At 59.3% G+C, this 25,026-nt stretch overlaps 2 protein-coding genes across 5 annotated transcripts; both read left to right on the top strand.

The window, feature by feature from the left end:
• The first annotated feature begins 1,807 nt into the window (after positions 1–1,807).
• On the top strand, positions 1,808–12,643 carry PTPN7 (protein tyrosine phosphatase non-receptor type 7). 3 transcript variants are annotated; one of them, XM_058533812.1, is made up of 10 exons: positions 1,808–1,919; positions 2,961–3,133; positions 3,616–3,799; positions 4,094–4,175; positions 5,626–5,702; positions 6,751–6,888; positions 7,201–7,311; positions 8,017–8,174; positions 9,571–9,684; positions 10,590–12,643. In XM_058533812.1, the coding sequence occupies exons 2-10, from the start codon at positions 3,012–3,014 to the stop codon at positions 10,681–10,683; spliced, it is 1,080 nt and encodes a 359-aa protein (XP_058389795.1). In that variant the 5' UTR covers positions 1,808–1,919; positions 2,961–3,011; the 3' UTR covers positions 10,684–12,643. The 3 variants fall into 3 exon arrangements, with proteins under 3 accessions (XP_058389795.1, XP_058389794.1, XP_058389796.1); XM_058533811.1 differs by having other exon boundaries at positions 4,091–4,175; XM_058533813.1 differs by lacking the exon at positions 10,590–12,643 and adding an exon at positions 10,249–10,409 and having other exon boundaries at positions 4,091–4,175.
• A 953-nt stretch (positions 12,644–13,596) lies between these two features.
• Positions 13,597–21,495, top strand: ARL8A (ADP ribosylation factor like GTPase 8A). 2 transcript variants are annotated; one of them, XM_058533814.1, is made up of 8 exons: positions 13,717–13,797; positions 15,552–17,858; positions 18,158–18,238; positions 18,604–18,677; positions 19,432–19,525; positions 19,645–19,712; positions 19,887–19,957; positions 20,452–21,495. In XM_058533814.1, exons 2-8 carry the CDS (start codon positions 17,703–17,705, stop codon positions 20,499–20,501), a joined length of 594 nt encoding a protein of 197 aa, XP_058389797.1. In that variant the 5' UTR covers positions 13,717–13,797; positions 15,552–17,702; the 3' UTR covers positions 20,502–21,495. The 2 variants fall into 2 exon arrangements, with proteins under 2 accessions (XP_058389798.1, XP_058389797.1); XM_058533815.1 differs by lacking the exon at positions 15,552–17,858 and having other exon boundaries at positions 13,597–13,797.
• Positions 21,496–25,026: the final 3,531 nt, after the last annotated feature.

Raw genomic sequence — 25,026 nt, 5'->3', positions numbered from 1 at the left:
CACGCTCTGGTCACACACCTCTGCGGATGTCCAGCGTTTCTCAACGGAGGGGGGAGAGGAAGTGGGCAGGAGGCAAGGAATGGCTATTCCCCCTCCCCAGATACACCCAAGGGAACTGAGAGCTCCTCAGAGTCTTGCCTGATGACCCACCAAGACCCCCATCCCCAACCACCTTCCCCTTCTCCCTCCTCCAGCTTCCTTGCTTTCCACCCCAGAGCCCAGCTTCCAGCTCCTCAACCCACTGCCGGGCCGGCCTGCTGAGGGCAGGGGTGTGCTCTCAGCCAACGGGCTCAGGCCAGGGAAACCTGCGGGCCCTGGAGGGCCAGTGGGGCAAGGGCTTTGCCCACTTCCTCCACCCCACCCCGTGGTATCCTGGCTTCCTGTACTTGATAACCATCAGCAGCTTGGCCCAGAGGGAGTGGCCCTCTTTCCAATCCCCTCCTGCCCCCTCTTTGATCCCCAGGGCCCCCACTATCCACCAGTGGAAACAGTGGTGGGTTTGGGGGTGGTTGAGGCCGAGGCCAGCCTCAGGTCACTTCCCACAGGTACAGCAGGCATTCCCAGGCTCCTGGCCCCTCCTCCCTGTCCCGGGCACCGGAGCCAGCTACTGCCCAGCTCTGCTCGGCCTCCTCTCAGGGAAGCCACCAACCCCCAGCGGAGCAGGAGCTCGGGGCTCGGAAAGGGGCCAGTCCCAGACCCACTGCCGGAGCGCCGAAGATCATCCTGCTCTTCCTCTCAGCCCTCCTCCCCCACAGGCCAGAGGAAGGCCAGCCCCTCCCCACCACCCCCTGCGTGCCCACCCGTGTGCCTATTGTACATCATTCCTTCTTTGCTGTCACTGTCTGACGGCTGAATCAGAGAAGTGGGAGGAAGAGAGAGGACGGGGATCGTGCGTGTCGGGGGCCAGGAGGAAGGAACGTTACAAGGTGGAAGGAGATGAGCAGTGAGCATGAACCAGCCAGGCTGCTGGCCAGCAAAGGGGCTGCCGAGGCCAGGCGGGGGTGGGCAGTGGAGTCTTGGACGTGGGGCCACTCCCCAGGCCCCAGGCGTCCAGGCGCCCGGGGGCGAAGAAGACATGGGAGAGCCCTGGAGTGAGGGTCAGAGACCGTCCACTATCTGTAAGTCTTCTGAGTAGAGGTCGGGGTTCTGGCAGGAGGCATGGAAGGGGCTGGGGGCCAGGGGAAGCCCCCCAGACTCTCCTACAAGCCATCTCTGCCACCTGCTGCCCGGCAGGCTGGCCATGTCAGACAGAGGCAGCTGAGCAGGTGTGGGGTTCAGGGCCCCGGATGACCCTTCCGGCCCGGCCTGGGCCTTGCCTTCCCACGTGGAGCTAGGACTCCCACCTCCCATCCTCCCCACCCCGACCCAAGTCTGCAGCTCCTCTGCTCTGGGAAGATGCAGCCGTGCTGACCGTGAATTCCCACAGCTTGAAGGGCAAGGGTTCCGGAGCAGAAGCAGAGAAGTGGGAACTAGTCTCTGGCCCAGTTCAGCTGGAACAAGAGCAACCTGGGCTCTCTGTGGGACAGCATGGAGCTGGGGGTCTGCCGAGCTCTGCCCAGCATGCAGGCAGGGGCTGGAGGTGACAGAGACCCCGAGGCACACTGCAGAAGGAGGAGAGTTTGGCAGCTGGGGCACCGGCGTGGTCCACCTCACCTAGTCCCAGGGAGAAGGCCTGGGCCCATGACAAACATGCTGGGACATGGCCAGCCCGCCCCCGAGGGGCACAGGCAGGAGGCACCCGACCCCTGGCGGCGGCGGCAGGCGCAGGAGGGCAGCGTGCAGCTGGGGTGTGCGTGGGTGGCAGCGAGGAGGGGCGGAGGGAGGAAGCTGGCTTCCTGAAGCCTCCTCAGCCCTCAAAGACAGACCGACAGACAGACAGACAGCTGGCAAGAAGCAGCCCGGGGGACACAGCTGCTTCAGTAAGTACCTGAATGGGGTGGGGGGAGTCCCGTGGCCCTGGGGTGGTGTGAACCCTAGGGGGACGGGAGGGCATCTTGGAGGAGAGTGTGAGAGAGGGTGCGTTGGGTGCCACAGTGCTGGGGAAGGGGTGCTGACCTGGCTGACGTCCCCGAGGGGGCGGGTGGGGAGCCACAGGGACCTGCAGCGAGAGCAGAGGCTGAGGAGCCCCTCCTGCTGCTGGGGGGAGCCTCCCTCCACCACCGCCTCTGCACGGCCCACGCTGTCCCTTCACCTCCGTCCCTGCGGGCTTAGCTACTAACGCCCCCTCCACCTCGGAAGCTGTGACCCTGGAGATGGGGACCGTCCCCCAGGAGGAGGTGGCCCTACCACCTCCATGCCCCCTCGCGTGCCCCCAGCTGTCGCCTCACCATGCGCTGTCGCTCAAGGCCTTGGTGAGGCCATTTCCTGTGACGGTTGCAGAGGCGGGAGATGGGGGGGATGGGCAGAGGAGGAAGGAAACACCCCCGGCCTCCCTCCCTGGACAGAGACCCCAGACACCAGGATGAACCTGGGAGTGGAAGGACCAGTGAGTAGGAGCGGGTCCTGCTAGGGGCCAGCAGCCCGCAGGCCAACTGGCCCACCCAGTCCCAATGCTGCAAGAGGCCTCAAATTTCCCGTTCAGAGAAGGCCCGCTGGCTAGACTTAGAGGTGGCTTCTGTGAGCCTCTCTCCAGTCGACACGGAGCACATGGGCTGTGTGTCCTCCAGGGACACACTTTGGGCTCTGACAACGTCTTCTCCCCTTTCTGCCTCCTTCTGGATTCCTTCCTATCTTCACCCCCAATCTCAACCCCTTGCTCTAACCCCATACTGCCCACTCCCCTGGGTCCCCTGAAGAGACCTTGGCCTTCCCACAGTGAGAACGACAAAACTGCCTGGGGAACAGAAGACACTCCCAGTGAAAATAGGTGCCAGGGGGCAGAAGGTCTGCTGGGCCTGGGAGCCTCCCTCTGGCCGGTCAGGCAGGCCCGAGGTCCGCAGCTGAAAGGCCCTGTCTTCCAGGAGAACCCCATGGCTGAGTGAGCCTCCCCTGCGCCCAGCTCCCACCCCAGCATGGTCCAGGCCCGTGGGGGGCGCTCCAGAGCACAGTCACTGACCTTGTCTTTGGGGGCAGCCATGACCCAGCCTCCGCCCACCAAGGCACCGGCCAAGAAGCATGTGCGGCTGCAGGAGAGGTGAGATCTGTCTTGGGAGGGAGGCCTCCCCAGCCCTGAGCCCCGTCTGCCCCTCCAGCTCCAACAGCTGAGTCCAGAGGGCCCTCGGCTGTTGACTCCAACCTGGAAAGGAGACCAGATGTGTTCGCTTGCACATCATGTACATGCCCTTTACTTGTCTGGGGCATGAATTCTCACATCCACCAGGCTGGGCTGAGCAGCACCAGAGCGGGGCTGTCTTGAGTCTGGATGTGGGTCTAGGCTTTAGGGCCGGGGCAGGAATGGGCAGAGGTGGGCAGATGGAGGGAGCGGCTGGGTTCCAGGCTGCCCTGTTCTGGCTGAGGAGGAAGACAGGCAACAGGGGCCGGAATCCTTCACTCCACGGGGCCTCTGGGTCAAGGGGAAGACAAGGAGCAGCCTCCTCAGACAGGACCCATAACAATAACAACTGTAGGAGGAGCTCATGTGCTCGGTGCTCACTGGCCCCGGTCCTGTGCTTGCAGGCGGGGCTCCAATGTGGCTCTAATGCTGGACGTGCGGTCCTTGGGGGCTGTGGAGCCCATCTGCTCAGTGAACACACCCCGGGAGGTGACCCTACACTTTCTGCGCACAGCCGGACACCCTCTCACACGCTGGGCCCTGCAGCACCAGCCACCCAGCCCCAAGCAGCTAGAAGAGGAATTCTTGGTAAGAACTCAGGGACCCCACCCCAGGTCCCTCTGCCTTCTGAGTCAGAGGCAGCCAGCTGGCACTATTCTGTCCTGGGCATGGCAGGCATGTCTCCTCTTTGGGCCCTTAGGAAAGAGGACCCCAAGGCTCATGGGAGGAGACCGCTCCTGCTCCCTCTTCTGCCCTCCACCCCATCCAGACCTACATACAACGCCAGGAGGGAATGGCTGGCCCAGCTCTGCTATATGAGAGGGGAAGGGGAGACAAGGCTGGGGAGGGGTGTCAGCTGTTCACTGTTTCCTCTGCCAGAAGATCCCCTCAAACTTTGTCAGCCCTGAAGACCTGGATATTCCCGGCCACGCCTCCAAGGACAGATACAAGACCATCTTGCCAAGTAAGCACTGCGGCCGGGACCCAGGGAGGCCGCGCTGTCCCTAGGGCTGGAGAGGTTCAGAAGGCAAGGCACACAGCCTCCACCAGGGATGAGCCACCTGACCTTCAGTGTCTTCTTCCCACAAAGAAATTCCAAAATCACGCCCTGGCTGGGGGAGGGGCAATAACCATACCCCAGTGAGAAGACAGCCACTCATATTTCAGATGCTTCCCGTGGGCCAGGCACTGCTCAGAGTCCCTTAGGGTAACTCATTTCTCACAATGACCCCACAAAGTTGGTATTATGGTATGATTATCCCCAATTTACAAACAAGGCAACTGAGTCTCAGAGAAGTTGCATAAGTTGCCCGAGGTCACACAGCTAGTTGCACCAAACCTTCCTCCTCCTCTTCCTCCCTGTGGCAAATGCCCAGCAAGGGTTTGCAGAGGAAGAGGCACCATCAGGATGGCTCCCTGAGAGAAGACTTTGGGAAACTCCATGGAGGCAGAGCAGGGATTGCAAGAGAGCAGTGACAGGCTGGAGATGGGATCACAGAGTGGAAGGGTTGACCCTGCAAGCTCGACAGACCTGGGGAGCAGCACCTCCTGTGGGTCAGAGGCGGGCTGAGGGCCCTGGGGACTCTCCTTCTCTCCCCTCCTCTCCCTGCACAGCAGCCTCACCTGGGCACCCACCTCCAGCCTGAGGCCTCGGCTCCCTGCTCCTGCCGCATTCCAGTGCCCAGGTCCCAGCCCTCTGCCTGCACGAGGGTCAAAGGTTGTCAGCACTCACCCAAGTGGAGGCAGAGGGAGCAGCCTTGCTCTTGGCCTAACTGGAACCAGCTTGAAGCCAGAGTGGGGGAGGTCCTGTGCCTGAGGCTCCCCGGCACCCTGGGTACCTCTGTCCAGAGCCAGCCGGCTGGGAGAGCGAGTCCCCTCTCCTCTCTTCTCCTCACAAGCCAGCTTCTTCACCCTGCTTGGACTGGGTCTGGGGAAGCCCTCCCCCGCAGCGGGAGGTGGTGAGGGGAAACTCGGGCTCTAGGGCTACTTCTCCGCTGTGACTTTAGACAAATCATCTGAATCCCGCATTCACCGTCAGAAAAACTTCTCCCTCCACAACATCTCTTTCTCCATTCCTATGGGCACAATCCTATTCTCCACCCTTACTGGTCTCAAGGCTGGACCGTTGCCGTAACATCCCGTTAGGTCTCTGCTTCTCCGTCCCGTTCCTCGCTGGTCCACCCTAGACAGCACCCCCACTTTACCTTCCCAAGTCACGCCACTTAGATCATGCCACTCTACTGCTCAAAAGCATTCTGTGGCTCCTATCGTCTGTGAAACCACCCGTTGGGTACCGGGCAACTGGCTGTACCTCAGGGGCTATGACAAGCGCAGAAGCCCTGCTCCTCCTGGCCCTGTCGGAGTCGCAATGGTCACCTTTTGGCCTCTGATTTCCACTGATTTTTATCTCCTAGATCCCCAGAGCCGTGTCTGTCTAGGCCGGGCACAGAGCCAGGAGGACGGAGACTACATCAACGCCAACTACATCCGGGTGAGTGACCCAGCCCCGGCTGGGGCAAGGAATGGGGGACCGAGAGAACAGAGCAAACGTTAAACAACGCCGAAAAGGAGAGACCACCCAGTCTCCTTACCCCAGCCTGCCCATCCTATAAAGGAGGAGGAAGGAGCCATTGTTGAACCCTATCGCCAGCCTCTCGAGGGCTAATCGCTCCCGAGCTCTGCGTGGCAGGTACCAGCACCCACAGGAGCTCTCAGCTGTCCCCCTTCCTGCCTCTTTGGCCTTAACTGGACCCCAAGCAGCCCCTTTTTGTGGAGATGGTTTAACAGCAAGCTGTAGGAACTGGGAAGCAGCTTCACCCACCTCCAACATCCAACAGCCCCAAATAGATGTAAAGCAGCGCTCTCTAGTGGCTCAAAGTGGGCAGGACAGCGGGCAGAGGTGAAAAGCCACTTGCCAGGGACACCATGGGGAATGTGACCTCCCGTTGGCGGCAGAAACCCAGTGGACAGGTGCTCCTCCATCATCTTGAGGAGCAGGAAGTTGAGGATTCTGAAGGGGAGAGTGAAGGGCTGGCGAGGGTGTGCTGCATCTTGCTACTAAATATATAAAAGTAATATGTAAAAGTGAAACATTCATTCAACAGATACACTGTTTTCTCATTTACACTGTTTTCTCATTTTGTGCAAGTAGAAAGCAGGGGAGGAAAGGGAGACAGGGCACAGAGGACCTGATCCATGCTAGACTCAATATACTTTGTTAAATTTAATCTGCGCTACGTTCATGCAAGATAAATATTATGCTTAGTTTACGGATGAGAACACTGAGGCTATGGAGCTAGAGAAGCTGCTTATGGTGGCACAGCTGGTGAGCAGAAGAACGGGGATTTGAACTCAGATGTTCCTCACTCCAGAACCTGTGTCCTTTCCACCATGCGGCTTCTGGATGTGTGCTTTTGTGCGTGTGTGTCCACGTGTGTGTTCACAGCTTCAGCCTGGTCCTGGGACCTACAGAGTCCGGGATTCCCAGAGCTCCACACTCAGCGCTTCCCCGTTCCTTCTCCTGTGCATTTCCCTCCCAGGGCTACAACGGGCAGGAGAAGGTCTACATTGCCACCCAGGGACCCATGCCCAATACCGTGGCAGACTTCTGGGAGATGGTGTGGCAGGAAGAAGTGTCACTCATTGTCATGCTGACTCAGCTCCGAGAGAGCAAGGAGGTAGGAGGCAGACCACAGCCCTGGGGACCCCAGAAAGGGCTGCACCCCACCACACACATGCCCCTACTCAGGGCAGCTCAGGACCAGGGTCTCCCTGGGAGCTGAGAACACCTGTGGCCAGGCCCAGCGTGCAGCTCTCAGAAAAGTCCCTGAGATGCACCCACGGAGGCTGTGCACAGTCAGAACGTGGGGTGGGTGAGCACTTCACCTGCAGGCTCCAAGCTCCGGAGACCCCGGCCCGGTGCTGACCCTGCAGTCCCTGCTCCAGCTGATAGACCCTCCTCCCTCTGACCTCCTCTCCCTCCCTCCTAGAAGTGTGTCCTCTATTGGCCCATGGAAGAGGAAACCTATGGGCCCTTCCGGATCCGTGTCCAAGATGTGAAAGAGTGCCCAGAATACACCGTGCGGCAGCTCTCCATCCAGGTAGAGTCCTCGGTGGCCAGGCCTGGTCCCCAGGGAAGTCGGGACACCTCCTGCTTCTCTGGAACTCAAGTCTAAACCTTCTTGAACCCACACCTAAAAGAAGTGCTGGAGGCCCAGAAGGAAGAGATCCGTGGGCAATGTCTTCAGGGAGCCTCTAGTCTAATAGGGCAGAGCCACCAGGAGCTCTCCGTCCCTGCGGAATGGGCCAGGAGAGGAGAGCTGGGGTCCCGGGGTCCTGCTGCGGGAGCCACAGGAGGTCCATAGAGATGTAGTGACATAGTGACACACGTAAAAGTGCTTTAAACGTGCGTGCCCTCTATTAGCATAGAGTGCTTTATAATTTTCAAAGCATTTCTCTATTGACTCGTTACCCTCCAAGCATCCTGGGAAGTAAACCAACAAGACTTGACTGTCCCCATTTTCTGAGTGAAGAAAATGAGGTTAAGAGGCTTGCCCAAAGTGGGGTGCTAGTTGCAGGCAGAGCCAGGACCTGAGCTAGGGTCCTTCCGCTCTCCCTGACGCTGTTTCTTCTGGCACCTCAGAGGAGGGAGCAGTGGGGTGTGATGAGCGGGAAAAGGCTGGCCTGGCCTGCTCGGGCCATGGCTGCCCCACGGGGACTCCAGCCCTCGCCCTCCTCCGGCCCCAGAAAAGAGGGCGGGCAGTGCCCCTGCCTGGCCCCTGTTCTCAGGCCTGTCCCCATCCCAGCACCAGGAGGAGTGCCGGGCAGTGAAACACGTCCTCTTCTCGGCCTGGCCTGACCACCAGACCCCGGAATCGGCAGGGCCCCTGCTGCGCCTGGTGGCTGAGGTGGAGGAGAGCCCAGAGACAGCCGCCAACCCCGGGCCCATCGTGGTCCACTGCAGGTAGGTGGCCCCTCCCTCCACGGCAGCCCGTGGGCCAGGCTCCCCTTCCCTCCCCACGGGTCTCTCCTGGGAGGGGCTCTAAGCAGAGCAGGCCCAGCAGGCCCAGCTCTCGCTGGGACAGGAAGCTCTAGGTTACCCAGCCAGTGCTCCGTTCTTCTTCCTTCCTGCATGCAGAACTTGGACGTCTGGGCTGGAAACCCCAGCCTGCTGGGGGAGGAGGGAAACCTGGTCCCTGCTGTCAGGGAACTCACACATTCATTCAACAAATGTTTGTTGAAAACTTGTTATTGTCGGTCACAGAGTTAGATGCTAAGGAGACAGGCTTCTGCCCTGACAGACTTTCCGTCTAGTGGGAGAGATAGCAGACAACACAATCAAACACACAGTGGGACAGACCTGTGATGGGGCTGTGTGCACAGCACAGAACCAAGTCGCCCCACCCAGACTTTGGCCAGGAGGAAGGACATCTAAGCTAAGACCTGAAAGGTGAATTAGCCAAGCGAAGAGGGGAAAGAGGAAGCATTCCAGGCAGATGGAACAGCATGTGCAAAGGCCCAGAGATGAAATTTAAAAACGGACACATTGCTAGGAGTAGAGTTAGAGAGCGGGCGCCTGGCCGTGATGTGGGGGGACAGTGGCGAGAGATGAGTCTGGAAGGTAAGTGAAGCCCAGGTGGTGAGGGGCCTCGTAGGACTGGCTAAGAAAGTTGGATTTGCCACTTAAAAAGAATACTTTGGTTACAGAGTAAAACATGGATTGAGGTGGATTAGGGGTGATGCAGGGGACAAGCTGCAAACAAGGAAACCATCTGGGGGTGCAGGACCTAATGGAACACAGAGGCAGAAGTACAGACAGCATGGGCTCCTGACCCCCAGGGCCCTGGACGTGACTGCTGGGAGTCACCAGTGGCCTCCATCAGGGGTTCATGGGAAGGCTTCCTAAGAAGGGAGGCCTCAGAAGGTTCTGAAATAAAGGGCAAGACAGCAGAGTGGAGAGAGGACTGTGGGGGAGCCGAGGGTAAGGGCTGTGAAGACGAGTCTGCGGGGAGGAAGCTGTGGTTAGATAAGGCCAAGGGGTCAGCAAGCCCAGTGTGGTCCCGTCGGCGGGAGACCGCTGTGCACCGCCACGCAGACGAGAGCAGCTCACAACTCCACGGGGGCCGGAGTGTGACCTGGAAGAGGTGTAGTAAGACCGGTACGATGCAGACTCCTCCAGTGCCGGCTATGACCCTCAGAGGCGCTGCCACCTTCCTCCATCCTGTCCCCAGCCCAAACAGAGTGCCCTGAGCTCCTCCTGCTTTCTCTATCTGCGGCCTGGCCCCCACGTTCCCCGCTCACCTGGCCCCCGTATTTCCTGGTCTCCCGTGACCTCCCGTCCCCTCCCTGGCCACGTCCAGTGCAGGGATTGGCCGGACCGGCTGCTTCATCGCCACCCGAATTGGCTGTCAACAGCTGCAGGCCCGAGGGGAAGTGGACATTCTGGGCATCGTGTGCCAACTGCGGCTGGACAGGTGGGTCCATGGACATAAACAGGACCGAGAACATTAACCAGTGGCATCGGTGCCTCCCGGGGTCAGAGCAGTCACAGGCGCATGCCACCAAGCACTTCCTGCGAGAAAGGAAGGGGCCCCTTTCACTTAAAGACCTATTTCTTTTGCAACACCCAGGAGAGAATCTCCATCTAGAATTCTAGCTGCGGGCCTAGAATTAGATATGCCACTCTGTGGATTTCCCCAGGCCTTCCATCTCTTTTGTTTTTGTCTTGGTTTTTGCAAATTCCCTACTCTGGGGACAGGCGGGGGAATGGGGTGTGGTTGGTTCTAGACATGAGGCAGCCACAGGAAGTGCACCAGCACTATCCGGCTTTGGAGACAGGGGACCAGGCTGCAAATTCTGTCTCGCAGTTCCCTGAGCTGTCACTGTATTTCTCTGGGCCCCCCTTTCTTATCTAGAGAGAAACAGTGGTCCCTTCCCCAGAGAGCTGTTGTAAGGAATGAGTTAGCTTATGTGAAAGTGTTGGGGGAACATGAGAACCTAATATGCAAATATACAGAATTATTATTTTTACTTTTAAGGTTATTGGGAAGAGGAAATCTTGGGCTCAGGAACATTCCTGGCCCGGCCTGAGGAGCCAGGGCCTGGTTCTGCCCCAGGAGCTGCTGGTCAAAGAAGACCAAGCGCTGGGGTGGAGTGTCACCTCCTCGGCACAGCCAGTCCCGGACTCAGCCCTGAGGAAGGGGCGGGGAGCTTCCCTTGTGGGGAAGGTGCAAGGGGCAGCCAGAAGGGGCGGGAAGCAGAGGATGAAGACACGTGAAGGAGCTGACAGGTTCTCTGGAAAGTCAGGCTCTCCCTGCAGGACCGGGAAGATGTCTGCTCTGACCCTCCTGCGCTCAGGTCTGTGTGCTTCTCCTCACAGGGGCGGGATGATCCAGACTGCGGAGCAGTACCAGTTCCTGCACCACACCTTGGCCCTGTACGCTGCCCAGCTGCCGGGGAAGCCCAGCCCCTGATCCCCGGTGCCCTCCACCAGCCCAGGTGCCAACTTCCCCCAGGCCTGGGAAGCCGGGTCTGGGGAAAGTGGGCCTCATGGCCTGGGGTCCTCCTGGGTGGGCATGGGAATGGGATGCCCCCTGGGTAAGCATGTGTGGTCACAGGAAGCTGGCCAGCAAGGACCGAGGCCAGACTCCAGGTCTTCACCGCTGGCCACTCCTCCGCTTCCTTTAGTGGACACTAGGGACAACCTCGCACGACCCTCGAGACTAAAAGATTAGAGCTGGTATTGACAACAGGTCTGAGAAAGAAGCCCAGGTGTCTGATTTGCTATAAAACCTCTGGGAGCTTCAGTCTCTTCCTCTATGACATGGACACTAAGTGCTCTGCTGCCATAAGGGGAAAACAATCAGAGAAGATCCTAGAAGCCGTTCCAGCTGTATCCCCTTCCTGGGGCCAGCAAGAGAGTGATCCCAACGTCATCCTCCACGGGGCCCTGCCCAAGGACAGGCCAAACGCCAGAGCTGCGGACAGTCTGGTCCTGACCTCGGTCAAGTTCTCAACATCCTGGCGGTGACTCTGTGCTTCCTCACCCCATACCTGTGATGGCTGAATACCCCCCAGAGAGAGCCACGACCCAGACTCCTCCTGTGCCCACACACGGGTCCTGGGAGCAGGCTACAGAGGGGACCAGGGCAGGCAGCTGAAATCTCTGGGAGAGGGAAAGTGTGGGGACCCTCACAGGCCCAGAGGGCCACGCTGCCTCTGTAATTGCCTGCTACTCACCCCAGCTGCTCCCTAGGGAGGCCCAGCATCCTGTCTTCCTTCCATGACCTCAGAAGATACCCTGAATACCCAGGAAATCCAGAAGAAAGGAGAGAGGAGGAGACGAAGAGCTTGGCCTGACTGTAGATAACTGGCCCCTGCGCGGCGCTCCGCTCCCTGCGTGTGCAGAGGACACCCGGAGAGCGTGGTTGTTTCCATGCACAATCTGGGTTAAGCCACCCGGGGCAAAGCTGGGGACTCAGACTGAACTGGGACCCTGGATTTATCTCAGGGCACCCCGGATTTATCTCAGGGCTGACATACACACACCAGGAAGCCATCAAACCCTTTGTCCTTAAATCCAAGATGCGCTGCCCACGGGGATGAAGGAGGCACCCTCCCTCCAGGCACAGAGCCCCTGGGGTCTGCCTCTGCTGATGCCAGTTCTCTGTAGAGCCTCCGAGGAGCTGGAGCCTGGAGAACAGCTGGGCCTCCTCATTCCTGACATCTCCTCTGAGGAACATGCAGCTTTGAAACCGAGGCTAATTTTCTTCATGCTTCCGCTTGGTCTTACTGAGGAGCTCGTCCCTCCTTACAGCCCCGGGAGGTGCTCCCCCACACCTGCACCTTCCCCAACCCCTACGAGGCGCCCACCGTCTGAGCCCGGGAAGCTGGGCAGACAGCCCTCAAGTGCCTGAGATGCCCTGAGCTTGGACCTGGCCAGGAGGGAGGCAACTGCACAGGCCCCTTTCCCTGGGCGCTGTGGCCCCACGCCTGTTCCAGAACTTAGATAGTGCGGCTCTGGAAAAGTAGCCAAGTAGGAAAATAAAGAGTTCTTAGATGGCTGATTCATCCCTTCTTTCTGTCTTCTCCTCAGGCCTCTGGAGCCTCTTTATGGCAATAGAGAGAGAGAGAGAGCCCATAGGCCAGGAGCAGCTGTAGACCCTCACCCCGGGGTGTGCAATCTTCTAGTTCTTCCAGGGGCACGTGAAAGGAGGTGAAACGGGAGGCAATTTAGGAAATGGGGCGGAGGTGAACCTTAGGAGCCAGAGAGGGACTTAGAAAGGGCAGAATAGGAAGATGACCCTTCATAACCCAGAATATTATGCTGGGCCGACGCTGGGACTCTGCTTTGGCAACCATCTACTCTTTGGGGCCGTCTGGGGAGGTTTGACAGATGTGGTTGACATTGATGGTTTATGCACCTTTGACTAAAACAACAGACTACATGTGAGGAGGTATGAACACCAAATTCTCAGGAGCACGCAGCATGGGGTGGGGACTGCCTGAAGCCTGGATTCTCGGGGTACCGCCCACCCAGGCTCAGCAGGCCCTGTGGTCAGGGCCTCTGAGGCAGGGGCATCTTGGCAGGCCCTACACATCCCCATCATCAGTTCCTCCCGAAGAAAACTTTGGCTTTTACCAAAGCAGGCCAACTTTCTCGTTTGCCACAGATCCTCCTCACTGGAGCCCTCCTGGCAGGATTGTATCCTAAGCATCTTGGTGATCCTAGTGAAGATCGGCATCAGCCTCAAACAGCCATTGCCTGTGGGCCAGAGGCTGCCTAGACAAGTGGTTCTGGTAAACCGCGGTTCTCGAAACAAGATGGAGCATGGGAACACCCAAAGACACAGTTACTCTCGGCTGGGAACATTTTGAGAGGATGAGACTGGGTACCCAGAGATGCTCAGAGGCAAGGGTTCAGGGGACAAAAAGCCTCCCTTTCACAGAGATCTCATCTTCCTGTCCTGGAAAGTGGGTGAACCACCCTTCTTCACCCTGGACATGTTCCTGCTTAACGGGGACCTCACCCACCTCGGCCCCACCACACTTTAAGGGAGGGTATGCCATAGCGCGCCAGCCTGGGAAGGGAAAAATAGAATTAGACCACTTTCCCCAAGTGCCCCCTACGCCAGCTGCGGGTCGGGCCCTAACCGGAAGCCCACCACCATCCCAGCCCGAGGGAGGAGCACGCGCTGGGGCACTAGCAGGACGCAGGAGGGTGGTGGTGGTGATGGGGGTGGGGAAAGGGAGGGGAGGAGGGGTTGGAGGAGAAGGAGGGAGAGCAGGGAGAGCAGGGAGAGGAGGGGTCGGAGCAGTAGGAGGAGCAGGAGCGGGAGGAGCAGGAGGGCGCGGAGGCCACACCCATCGGCGAGCCGCTCCGGGCGCGAGTCGTCGGCGCCGCGCTGAGCTCCGCCCGCACCGAGCAGCGGGACCCGGGCCGCACCGGGAGGGGCGCCGCGACCATGATCGCTTTGTTCAACAAGCTGCTGGACTGGTTCAAGGCCCTGTTCTGGAAGGAGGAGATGGAGCTCACGCTGGTCGGGCTGCAGTACTCGGGCAAGACCACCTTCGTGAACGTGATCGCGGTACGCGGGCCGGGGCGCGGGGGCCCGTCTCCGCCCTGCTGACCGGGTCTCCACCCTGCACGGCCGGGGCGCCGTCTGCATGGCCGGGCTCGGCCGGGCGCGGGCGGGGGGAGCGGGCCGGGTGCGCGGGGCCTAGCACGGCCGTGGGGACCCGGGGCGCGACCCGCCTCCTACCCGGCCAGGATGGCGCGGCGCTGGGAGGGGACGAGGGGACCAGCGGCCCCGAAGGGTCACGAGGCGGGAGGGACCCGCTGGCGGCCGAGACAGGGCCCCCGGCCCCGAGCACGGGCCATGACGGGGCGAAAGCGCCCGGGCCTTTCCGCGTGCGGGGGGTCGCGGAACCGGGCGGACTGGGCGGCTTGGGGAGGGGGCACCGGGTGGCCAGCCCCACCCCGAAGGCTTAACCCTTGCTTGCCGGAAGAGGAAGCCCGGAGCTCGGGGTGGGGGGGCATCCTCGCGGTGGGGGAATCAGCTGAGGCCTTTGGCCCACGCCCAGGCTCCTCCTCTCCAGGAACCTCCGGTCAGGCGGCTCTAGCCGGGGGTCCCGGGAGGACGGCATCTTTCGGGGAGTTTGGTCTCCACCTGCTCAGAAGTTGCAAGAGGAGGTGCCCCGGCCCAGAGGATGAGCCTGAGGGGCACTGCCCACTCTGGGGACCCAGGAGGGACTGGTTGTGGGGCTTTGGTTAGTAGGACCTAGGTGGGCGATTGTAAGTCTTTCAGGGCCAGGGGACTGGTGGGGAAGGAGTTAAAATCTCTGTCTCAAAAAAAAGAGGAAGATGAGCTTTCTGGGTGTGAGCTGAGGCTGCAGTCACAGCTGCGGCCTGCATTTCAGAGCCCGCGTGTCGGGGCTTTTGGGACTGAGGAAGGCTGGGGCAGAGGCTGGGGTTGTCCAGGGACCTGGCCCCAGGCTCCAAACTGGGGTTTCTGAGACTTGTTGGTTAGCCAGATACTGGCCCAGAATGGCAAGGAGATGGGTCAGCACAGAAGTGTGGCCGGCCAGCCGAGGTGCCTCCTCCTGCCTATGTTGTCGCCCATCCTGCAGAAGAGGCCTCTGGACAGGGCTCCGCATCCCAGAAGGGAGCACTGCCCTAGGCGGGAGGGCAGAGGCAAGGCTGGAGGGGCAGGTACCCCCTGATCACATGTGTGGGTACTGGCTTCCTTTCCCAGACATGTTTTGCAAGTGACCTCTGCCCCTTCCTCCACCCCGTGGCTCCTGGCTCCTCATCTGACTTTGGGCCCATGGGTGGGATCTTCAGGCTGGTGCTGGGGTTTGGGCATGATGGTATCAGGGCCCTCCTGCTTAGACTGGGCCTTGACGTGGGCTCTCGGCTCCCTGAGCAGGAGCACAGCAGCTGGACTCTGATCCTGCGGGCCTGGGTGGCTCGGCTTCTAGGTGTTTAGATCTGGGAGCTGTCTCTGGGGTGAGGCCAGGAGGAGAAACAAGTGACTGCTGCCCTGGTGGCTCAGCCGAGGTGTCACCTCCAGTCTCGGGGGAAGCTCTCCTCCTGGAGCGTTTATTGGAGCCATGTCCTGGACAGGAATCCATGGGTACCCAGGTGGGTTCCGTCTCTTGGTCAGGAGGATTTCCTCTAGACCAGCATGATAACAGAGTGGGCCGCTCCAGCAGGTCAGGAACAGAGCTCTGGAGTGACAAATTCCACTGCCAGGAACGTCTGTGATGTACAGGGAAGGCCCCCCAGCCCCAGCCCATGTGTTCTCCTTTTTGGTATTAAATTTCTCGCTTCAACTTGCAGATCCTAAAAGTACAAGCTGACTTTCCTTCTAACAAGACTTCCCAAGAACAACCACCCCTGGGGGCTGCAGTGGGCGCCCCAGCATCAGGGTGACCCTGTGTTCCCAGACCCTCTGGGGCCACCACAGTGGCGTTTCTGCCCACCTGCGTGTCGTCACAATCGCGTGTCTTTCAGAAAGAAACCAAGAGTCGGGACCCCTGGACCCTGCCCCCGTGCCCACCTCTGACTCCACATCACCTTTGCCTGCCCATTTGGCCCCTGTTTGTCTCAGCTTTTCCCTCATTTGGCTTTTTCTCCTCACTCTGTGAGGTTGGACTGTAAATAGAAATTGACTTTATGTGTCTGGCTGCTCCTCAGGCTAATTAAGCCGGAAAGAAATTATATAGAGACTTTACAGTGCTTCTAAGAATGGAAACTGATCTTTTGACTTCTGAAGAAGTTGTGATGCTAGAAAGGAGATGTTTTTCCTGAGGGAAGCAAGAGGACCATTTTCAAATATTTAAAAGTGTAAAGGACTGTCCTATGGAAGAGCTAGTCTTGGGGTACCCAGGGGTGAAAGTTATAGGAAGTTGGACTTTTGACTCATTGTGAAGGACTTTTAGAGAGTTGGAGCTGACCAAGAGGGCGTGAGCCAGAGGGCATTCAAGTATTCAAGTCTGACACGAGAGGTTGGCCCGGATGACTTAGGGTTACTTGTGACCTTAAATGAGGAGCTTGTGATGGGGGGCATTAGCAGAGAGATGAAGTCATAAGCTGGTTCCAGTTTAGCTCTGACTCACAGCTGCACTGGGACCACTGGGACCCAGAGCCTGGCTCCCTGAATGTCCTCATGCGTCCCCCTTGGGCCAAGATCACAGCTGCTAGGCTGGGCTTTTTGTTCATGCGGGAGCCAAGAGCAGTGGAGGTTCCTCACGCTGCGTCGAGATCATTTCCAGGCACTCTGAGAGCCTAATCCACCAGTCTCCAGGAAGCCAGAGCCCTTCTCCCCATTTCACAGAAGAAGCCTGAGGCCCAGAGAGGTCAAAATGTCTTGTTCCATCTCCTCCACAATGGGGACGACAAGAACTGGGTTTCCGTCCTCAGACTCTGTGTCCCTGAGCAGCCGCCGGGGCCGAGGTGGACTTCATCCAGCAGGGCCCCACCCCCGCCCGGCCCCTGCCACATCTGGGTGTTGAGACCGCGGGTGGTCCTGCCTGCTTGGCCAGGAGAGGAGCAGTCCTCCCTGGGGACTCTCCCTTTTCTTCAGGGACTCCTAACTTTTAGGGGCTCTTGGACCATTTGGTATCTGATAAAATTAGAGACGCTTTCCCCAGAGAAATGTACGTGCAGACAAAACCTGGCCATACACATTGTGTGCAATTGCAGGGGGTCCCAGGACTCTCTGAGCTCATCTGTGGCCCGCAGATTAGGAACCCTTCTCCGCCCTGTCATGAGCGTCAGTTGTAGGTCCTCAGTTCTCACCTCCGAGGGCCTTGGTGACTGAGTTTGGGGGATTCCTGCAGATAAAAGAGATCACTCACTCATTCAGATGGGACCTCGGGGTCTTCCTCCAGACTTACAGGCTCTGAATGGGAGGCCATCATCTCCCACCCCTTGGCCAATAGCCAGAGCCCCTGACATCTTTATGTGAACTGAGGCAAATTCTTCCTCCCACCTGGAAGAAGCAAATGGCAGGCAAAGGAACAGTGTTGTCCCCTCAGGGTCAGGTTAGGGAAGCCCCATCTCTAGCCTGGTCTGGGGGTGAGCAGAAGTGTCCTTCATGTGAACATGCAATGACCTTGGGAGGACCTTGGTCTGGCCTTATTTGAGGGCTGTGACTAGTCCAGAACAATCTAGAGATCTTGGAGACAATTTAGAGGGGAGAAATAAAAATTATCAGGATTTGAAGATGGCCTATGGGAAGTGGAGTTACAGTCAACTCCTAGTTATTCAGCAAACATGTACGAATGTTAATATAGACACGTTCCTCTCTGGAAGAAGTTCTCCATCTGTTGGGAGACACAAAAGTCAACAGATCATACGGACTGTGGATTATCCATCCTAACAAATGGAGTGTAGACAAATGAGCCCAAATCGCGGATAATCCTGAAATTGCTTGCGTGCACTGCATTTTGGGGTGGCCGATTTACCTTCCCAAAAATTTTGAGTTGAATGTTTACTGCCAGTTTGAAAGTCCATTTGCTCCCCTTGAGGTCCCCTTGGCTGTTTCCTGGGGCTGCGTGGGTTCCTCTGCTGGGGGTAGACTGCTCTTCTGCTCCACTGGAGTCTAAAGATGGTAAAGAGGATTCTGTTCCAGGAGAGACACAGGTTAGACCTCAGAAAGGATTCTCTGGGCTAGGGGAGAGGCTGCGATTGCCTGAAGAAGACGGGCCTCTTCATTCACGGGAGAGCTCAGGGAGCGGGTGGATACCAGGGTCGGTTACGGCTGGTCCTGCCGGAAAGCAAGGGACGCTTCAAGAGATGCCCCCTGACCCCAGGCACGCCTGAGAAGTCCCGGCCTGGCCTCCACGTTATTCTTGAAGCCTCTTGGTCTGGGGTCATCGGGGACGGCTCGTCGGGGTCCTGTTGATTTTTGCCCCTTTTCCAATTCTGGCTCTTCCTTCTAGTCAGGACAGTTCAACGAGGACATGATCCCCACTGTGGGTTTCAACATGCGCAAGATCACCAAAGGGAATGTGACCATCAAGGTGAGGGCAGGAAGCCGAAACTGTGGGCATGAGTTAGGGGGCCGCAGAAGATCGTGTGTGTGCGCGCGTGCACGTGTCTGTGCGTGTGTGGTGTGTGTGTCTTGGGGTGGGGGGTCCCGCAGGAGTTGGGGGAGCCCGCTGAGCTCCTGGGAGGAGAAGCTAAAGGATAGCAGAGGCGAGTGGGCCGGGCAGTGGGCAGTCAGAGGGTGGAGGGAGGAGGACTCCGGGGCAGAGGAGCCCCGGTGGGCGAGGCGGGGGATGGTCAGTTAGGATGGGTAGGGTAGATGGTAGGGCCAGTCACTTGGAGCCAAGAGGGATTTGGTTCCCTGCCCGCTGCTGAGATGTCTCCCTGCCTTCTCGCCCAGCTCTGGGACATTGGGGGCCAGCCCCGATTCCGCAGCATGTGGGAGCGCTACTGCCGAGGAGTGAGCGCCATCGTGTAAGTGCTGCGCGGGTGCCGTGGCCTCTCCACCTCCCTGGGCCCCAGCCTCACAGCCTGTGCAGACCCGAGTGGATTAGTCCTAATCCCAGTCCATGACGCCATGCGAGCACGGCCGCCTTCACTGGGCCCTGCTCTCCTCTTATCTGGTACACGCGCTGGGCCCTGCGCCGGTCTGCAAACCAGGGTTCAGGTGGCACCTGTGCGTCCTCGTTGTCCCCCTGCCTCCCCCACTCAGAGTCACAGCTCTCCTGAATTTTGTGCAATTTAAATGGTTCATTCCCTTGCTCTTTAAATATAATTTTATCCTACATATATATGCCCAAACAAAAGATTATTTGGTTTTCCTTGTTTTTAACCTGACTTTTTAAAAGTATCTTCCTGCAAGAAAATCTTCTGGGGCTTCCTTTGGTTTTTTCACTCAACTTATCTGGTATTCCCATGAGAACATAAGAGGGTCCCTTTGGGAGGGACTTGCGTCCAGTCCTAAAGGGTCCAAGCTTTGCACGTGGGTAGCAGCTTCTCCAGAGGGGACTTCGGGGGTGGGATAACAGCAGCGTCCCTGCAGCTTTTCACTCCAATCCATTCAGAAAATGTGCCCTGAGCATCTGCCCTGAGCAGGCCCAGGGAGCCCAGACATGCAGAGGTGAGTGAGCGGGAGCGAGGCATTTTCTCCTCCGAGCAGCAGCTCCTTCTCTTCCCTCTCAGCCTGTGGTGTCAACACACCTGTCCTCCTCCCCCTACCGTCCCCCAGGTACATGGTGGACGCCGCTGACCAGGAGAAGATCGAGGCCTCCAAGAATGAGCTCCACAACCTGCTGGACAAACCCCAGCTGCAGGGCATCCCGGTCAGCCAGCCTGGTGGACTGGGAGGGGCAGGGGCTGGGCACGGCAGCGGGGAGAGGCAGTGGGGCAGCCGCTGCCGGCCCCTCACCTGGACACCCGGCCTTGTGCCCCCTCTCTGTAGGTCTTAGTCCTGGGTAACAAGCGGGACCTCCCGGGAGCATTGGACGAGAAGGAGCTGATTGAGAAAATGTGAGTTTGGCGACTTCTCTGTCCTTGCTCCCTGCTCCCCAAATTCCCCAGGCACCGAGGACCAGCGGCTGGCTGCTGCCTCCAGTGTCCACCACATGGTGGCAGCAGAGCCCACCTTTCCGGGAGCCCCGCCCTCCCTGTGTGGCCCCAGCGACTCTGCTCTGGTTCCCCCAGGAATCTGTCTGCCATCCAGGACCGGGAGATCTGCTGCTACTCCATCTCCTGCAAAGAGAAGGACAACATTGGTGCGTGGGCTTGGGGAGTAGCCGTGGGCCGGGGAGGAGAGGACTGGAGAGGAGAGGCCTCCTGGGTGTCTCCGTGCTGGCTCTCAGGGTTCTGACTCCTCCACTTTCCTGGGAGCCCCAAGCTCTAGTTCCCCCCCCCGGGAGGACAGGCAGCCGGAGGCCGGATGCTGAGCGTTATCCCTGCTCTGCCATCAGCTGGTCCTGTGATCTTTGGCAAACCACTCCCGTCCTTGGGCCTTAGTTCCACCGGTAACGTCACATGCTTGGTGGGCGATTCCCAGGCCCTTCCGGCTCTGACGCCCCAGGCTCGTCTCTTTCACAGCACCCAGGCGCCCCACCGCCCATCTGGGGCTCTCTGGAGCTTGACAGCTCTGGGCTTCTGGTGCCCTTTAGAACTGACCTGGCTGCAGTTTTGGGGGCCCTGGGCTCCACATGTCTACCTCCCTGGCGGGCCCAGCAGGGGAAGCCCTGTAACCTCTCTTGTCCCCACCCAGACATCACCCTACAGTGGCTTATTCAACACTCAAAGTCGCGGAGAAGCTGAGGCTGCGGCCCTCTCCCTGGGACCAGGACCACATCCTCCAGACCTGACGCCGAGCTCCCCGCCCACCCCGCCATCCCCCCTGAGCCCTCCCCTCCTCACTGGGTGTGGGGAGGGGCCTCTGGGGATCCCAGAGTCCTGTTCTGCTGAGGTTGGAACTCCTGATTTTATTGTAAAATAAACCGATCCCATTCTGGTCCCTAACCTCACCCTCCCCGCCTCCTCCCCAGCCGCCCTGCTTCCCTCCCTCAGCAGCCCTGGCCCCACAGCCCTTGCCCCTCCCTGGCCTGCTCCTCAATTGACCCTTCCCAGCACTCTTCTATTACTGTCTGTGTGTACAGTATATATATGTATATATATTTTAATTTTTAATTTAAGCAAAGACTAAAATCAACCATTTGATGCTGCAGGGGCCAGTCAGGATCTGGGGGGGTGGTCTGGAGAGAAGGAAAGAAACGCGAGTTGGCTTGGGGCAGGTTCAGACCAGGAAGGGTGAAGGCTGGCGCCTGGGACAGGAGCCAGCCTGGGCACTGGTGGCCGTCCCCATGTCTGCCTGTGTCTGCTCCCAGTCTGGCTTGTCTCTGCAGCGCTTGAATGTCATGGGCTGATGGGAGCCTCCAGAGGCACCCTCTCAGCCCCCATCTCTGCAGGCCACCAGGCACGACTAGGAGCCAGAGACCAGTGGCCGAAGGGGCAGGAGGCCAGCGTGCCCCAACCCTGGCTCCCGGCCCCCACCCCTCCCAGGCCCCCCGATGGGCCGTGTCATTCTCTGTGCTCGTTTTGCAGAGCTGCACAAGGAGAGCACTCAGCAGGGGCTGGTCCTTGGGTTTTGTTTTCTGTTGTTCGTTTATTTAATGATTTGTAAAGTGACGTTCCTCTTCCTTTTTTACACTTTTCAGCTCATACTTAACCTCTGTTTGGAAGATGATTCTTGTAACTGTACATTTTTTTGCCTCCTAATAACAATGACAAGAATAAATTACCGATTTTGTGTTGGGGGGGTGTGTGGTGCCAATTATTTTTCCGTAGATGGCGTGGAACGACTGGCAGGCTGGGGACACCGGCGCACCCCCACACTGGGCACACACGGCCACAGAGAGGGAGGCATGTGCCACGCCAGGCACACAATGCCGCCTCACAGAGCGGCCTCCCGCGGGCGTGCCCGGCCTCCCGCTTCGCCCCTTTCTCCTTCTTGTTGCACTTTCACAAGGCCCCAGCCTGGAGTTTGCAGCTGCTGAGTGGAGCCGAGGAGGTGTGTTTAAGGAACTGCCGGGGCATGGGTCAGTGTGGCCAGAACCTGGCCCTGCACCCCGTGTGTACAGACTGAGCCAGTGTCCTTAGGTCACTTCAGGGCCCCACCTGCAGCCAGAACTCTGTCCGCACTCTCCTGGAGCCGGTTAATTGTCCTCCGGGGCAGTGCCGGGCCTGCAGAGCCTGATGGCTTCCCCCACCACGTTTCTCTGTGGGTGTTTGTGCCACTGGTTTCCCGGGGGTGGCTGTCCCCTCTCTCCTCTGCCCAATTCCAGTCCTCCCCCAACCCAGCCTGGTTGCCCACAGCTGCTGCCTCAGAGCCTGCGGGCCCTGCGCACCCCAATCCGAGGCCATCTTGACCCAGTTTTACGGAGGCCCCGCCTCTCCCTGCTCCATCTCCTGCAGCCTCCCTTCACCCTGGAAACCAAACAGACCTGGCGGGACTCTCATCCTTCTCGACCTGCCTCATGGGAAGAAGGAGCCTCGTTCCCTGAGTTCCTGGGCCTGCCCGTTGGCTCTGAACCTCCCCTGCTCGTCCTTGGTGCCCAGTGCTTCCTCCTGGAGGCACCCTCTGGTCATCAGCGCTGTCAGAGAGATGTGCCTTGCCCAGAGAGAGTCCTCGGGGCTAGAGGAGTTGGAGGACAGAATGTGGATAGAATTTGGCAAATGGAGCTAAGTGATTTTAGAGTGTCTTCTAACTCCTAAGGAAAAGGAGCTGTGCTCCCCAGTTAAGGAGGTTGAAGCTGGGGCCAGGTGGTCCCCTGTGCCCTCCTGGCTGAAGAGGTGGCAGCGGTTGCCCCTGGCCTGGGAGGCTGGGAGGGGACCAACTGTCTCATTCATCCGGGGAGCAGGACGGGGCTGTTTCAGCGTCGACCTGGCTTTCTCAGTTCCTGCCTCTTCCAATGAGGGATGAGGTTTGAGATAAGGCGGGATGGGCTGGTCACCAGCCAGCGTCCTCCTGCCCGCACCTGCACACAGCAGGTGCCTGATGTGACTGAAAGAACTTGAAGTTGAACAGGGAGCAGTCCGTTCCTGTATGTAAATTGTCGTGTTGGGGCCCTTTGAACTGCCAGAGCCTGGGTGAGTTAAGGACGCCTGGCCAGGCCTGCTCTTTGGTGTCGGAGAACTGATTCCCAAAGGGAAGGGGAGAGGAGGAAAAGGCGCTCAGCATTAGGTGGGTGCTTGATGTGTGTTCTCATTTGGTGACTGTGGTCCTCCGTGAGGGAGGAAGCCAAGATCAGAGGTCAGTCACTGCCTGCAGTCTGACTCGCATGCACAGTGCATGTGCTCCCCACCACCGCCCCGGCTGAGGGGGCACTCAGTGCATTGCCCCCTCCCGCCTGCATCAGGGTCCGAGGGCTGTGCCCGGCGAGGGGGGAGTGAGAATGTCCAGCTGCCTCTGAGCATCCCAGCTCAAGTCGACTGCCCACCCCTGTGCCAACCTGTCCCCCCACCCCAAGCCTGGGACCCCTCAGCAACAAACGCCACATTGTTCCCCCAGCTGGCCCAGGCTGGAGGGACAGTGGCTCTTTCCCAAGGTCCGGCTGGCCTGCTGACTAATCCTGCAGGCCATTCACGTCAGCAGGCCTGGGAGGCGGCGGTGGCGGGCGGGCCTCAGAGCCACCATCTCCCCACTTAATCTCTGAGCCGGCCAACCGGCAGCAGGGAGGGGCAGAGGGCACCCTTTGTGAAAGAGGCCCCCAAACAGGATGCTGAAGTGACCCCTTCCCCTGCCCTTAGCCTTCTATCCTCAGCCACCTCCTGGCCCCAGACTTCCCCTCGCTTCACCCCAGCCCCCTTCCTCATCCCATAGGAAGCTGCTGGTGTATTGAAGATGGGGGTGGGGGTGGCAGAGAAGAGGTGGGGGGTGGAGGAAATGGCCTTGGGAACGTCAGCGCGCAAGCCTGCCTTTGGACCCCTCTCCAGCCTGCCCGCCCATCTTAAGTTTCTACAGACAAAGCTGGGGGCTTCAGTCACCGTGGCAACAGGTCTGTGGACAAATGGGTGGGTGTCGTTCCCCAGCACAGAGTGTGCGCGTGGCAGCGCCATCACCTAGCAACGGCCTCCCTCTCTCTTGGCGTCACTGTCCTGGGGGTGTGTGCCAGGGAGAGAACAAGGCCGCTAAGATCCTGGGAGAGGGGGAAGGAGGCCTGGCTACCAGGGGGCTGAGGCCAAGGGGTGTGGGTGGGATGGACAGAGGAGAATGGAGCCCCAGGCACCTGGCAGCCTCAGCCCCTTACCATCCTGGGCCCCTGGGGACACTTCTGAGGCCCCATGCAGACGTCCAGGTAGGCCTGGCCAGTGAAAATCGCCGGTGGGACCCAGAGCTGCACCTCAGAAGGGTGGAGAAGGGTGGCTCTTCCTCAAAACTGGGCTGATGGGGGCAGGGAGTGATTTCTGGCCTAGGCTTCGGCATCCCTTCTGGTTGACCTTGTGCCAGCTTCTCCGGGCCCAAACAGGGGAAGTGGGACACCTGGGCAGAACCAGGGCAGGAGCCGAAGGGTCTGTAGGGCCTGGGGTGGAGCTCGGACTACATGGCAGGGAAGGGGTGTCGTGGGTCAGGGAGGGGGCAAGCAGGGGGCAGCCAGCTGGGCTGTCTTCAGGCACAACAGTCTGTCCTAAGAAACCGAACAAGAGTGGCTCTCAAAGTCAGGGGGGCTCACGGAGGGAGGGCTGCTGGTTTCCCTCCAATGGGTGCTTTGTGGGGAGGGAGGAGCCGAGGCGGGGGCTCCAGAGGAGATGAGTTTGCAGCCTTTGACTTCCCGGGGGCGGCTGGGCTCAGGCCAGGAAGAGGACCCAGCACCCCAGCTCCCAAGCCCTCTGTCCACTCTGCCGCTCAAGAGCCACAGGGCCACAGGGCTGGATGGGACGTCAGCCGCAAACCAAGAAGGGCCAAAATGGCCAGAAGAACCCCCCAAGGCACTGCGTGCCCAGGGAAGGTGCATCTGGGCGCTGCCAGGATGTGGCACAAGAAAGTCCAGTGGGATGGGGGTGGTTCTACCTCGTTTATTGCTTTTCACGAGGGCCTTCTACAGGAGAGCACCTAACAGGTGGGGACAGGGCAACCCAGGGAACCTCAAAGGAGGAGGAGAAGGGAGAGACATCCTCCGGAAGAAGAGAGGGTGCCAGGAGGAGGAAGCGTCCAGGGCTGAGACAGATCCCGTCCGGAGAAGAGCCAAGTCAGGCTGGCCCCCAAAGAGCCCCCTACTCCAGGATGGGTGGGGGGCAGGGAAATGAGGCTTAGAGAGGGCACAACTGAAGTATGGCTGGGTTCCAA

The sequence above is a fragment of the Diceros bicornis genome, chromosome 38, assembly GCF_020826845.1.
Source record: "Diceros bicornis minor isolate mBicDic1 chromosome 38, mDicBic1.mat.cur, whole genome shotgun sequence".
Taxonomy (NCBI): domain Eukaryota; kingdom Metazoa; phylum Chordata; class Mammalia; order Perissodactyla; family Rhinocerotidae; genus Diceros; species Diceros bicornis.
The sequence above is the reverse complement of the archived record's forward strand: the minus strand, read 5'-3'. Positions and strand labels throughout refer to the sequence as shown.

What these genes read in the sequence shown, in the direction of transcription:
- PTPN7 (XM_058533811.1), top strand. Translation starts at nt 3,012, where the DNA reads ATGGTCCAGGCCCGTGGGGGGCGCTCCAGAGCACAGTCACTGACCTTG. An exon ending in CATGTGCGGCTGCAGGAGAG is followed by an intron (nt 3,134 to 3,615) that starts GTGAGATCTGTC and finishes CTGTGCTTGCAG; the next exon opens with GCGGGGCTCCAATGTGGCTC. An exon ending in ATACAAGACCATCTTGCCAA is followed by an intron (nt 4,176 to 5,625) that starts GTAAGCACTGCG and finishes TTTATCTCCTAG; the next exon opens with ATCCCCAGAGCCGTGTCTGT.
- ARL8A (XM_058533814.1), top strand. Translation starts at nt 17,703, where the DNA reads ATGTTTACTGCCAGTTTGAAAGTCCATTTGCTCCCCTTGAGGTCCCCT. An exon ending in CGAGGAGTGAGCGCCATCGT is followed by an intron (nt 18,678 to 19,431) that starts GTAAGTGCTGCG and finishes ACCGTCCCCCAG; the next exon opens with GTACATGGTGGACGCCGCTG. An exon ending in CCCAGCTGCAGGGCATCCCG is followed by an intron (nt 19,526 to 19,644) that starts GTCAGCCAGCCT and finishes CCCTCTCTGTAG; the next exon opens with GTCTTAGTCCTGGGTAACAA.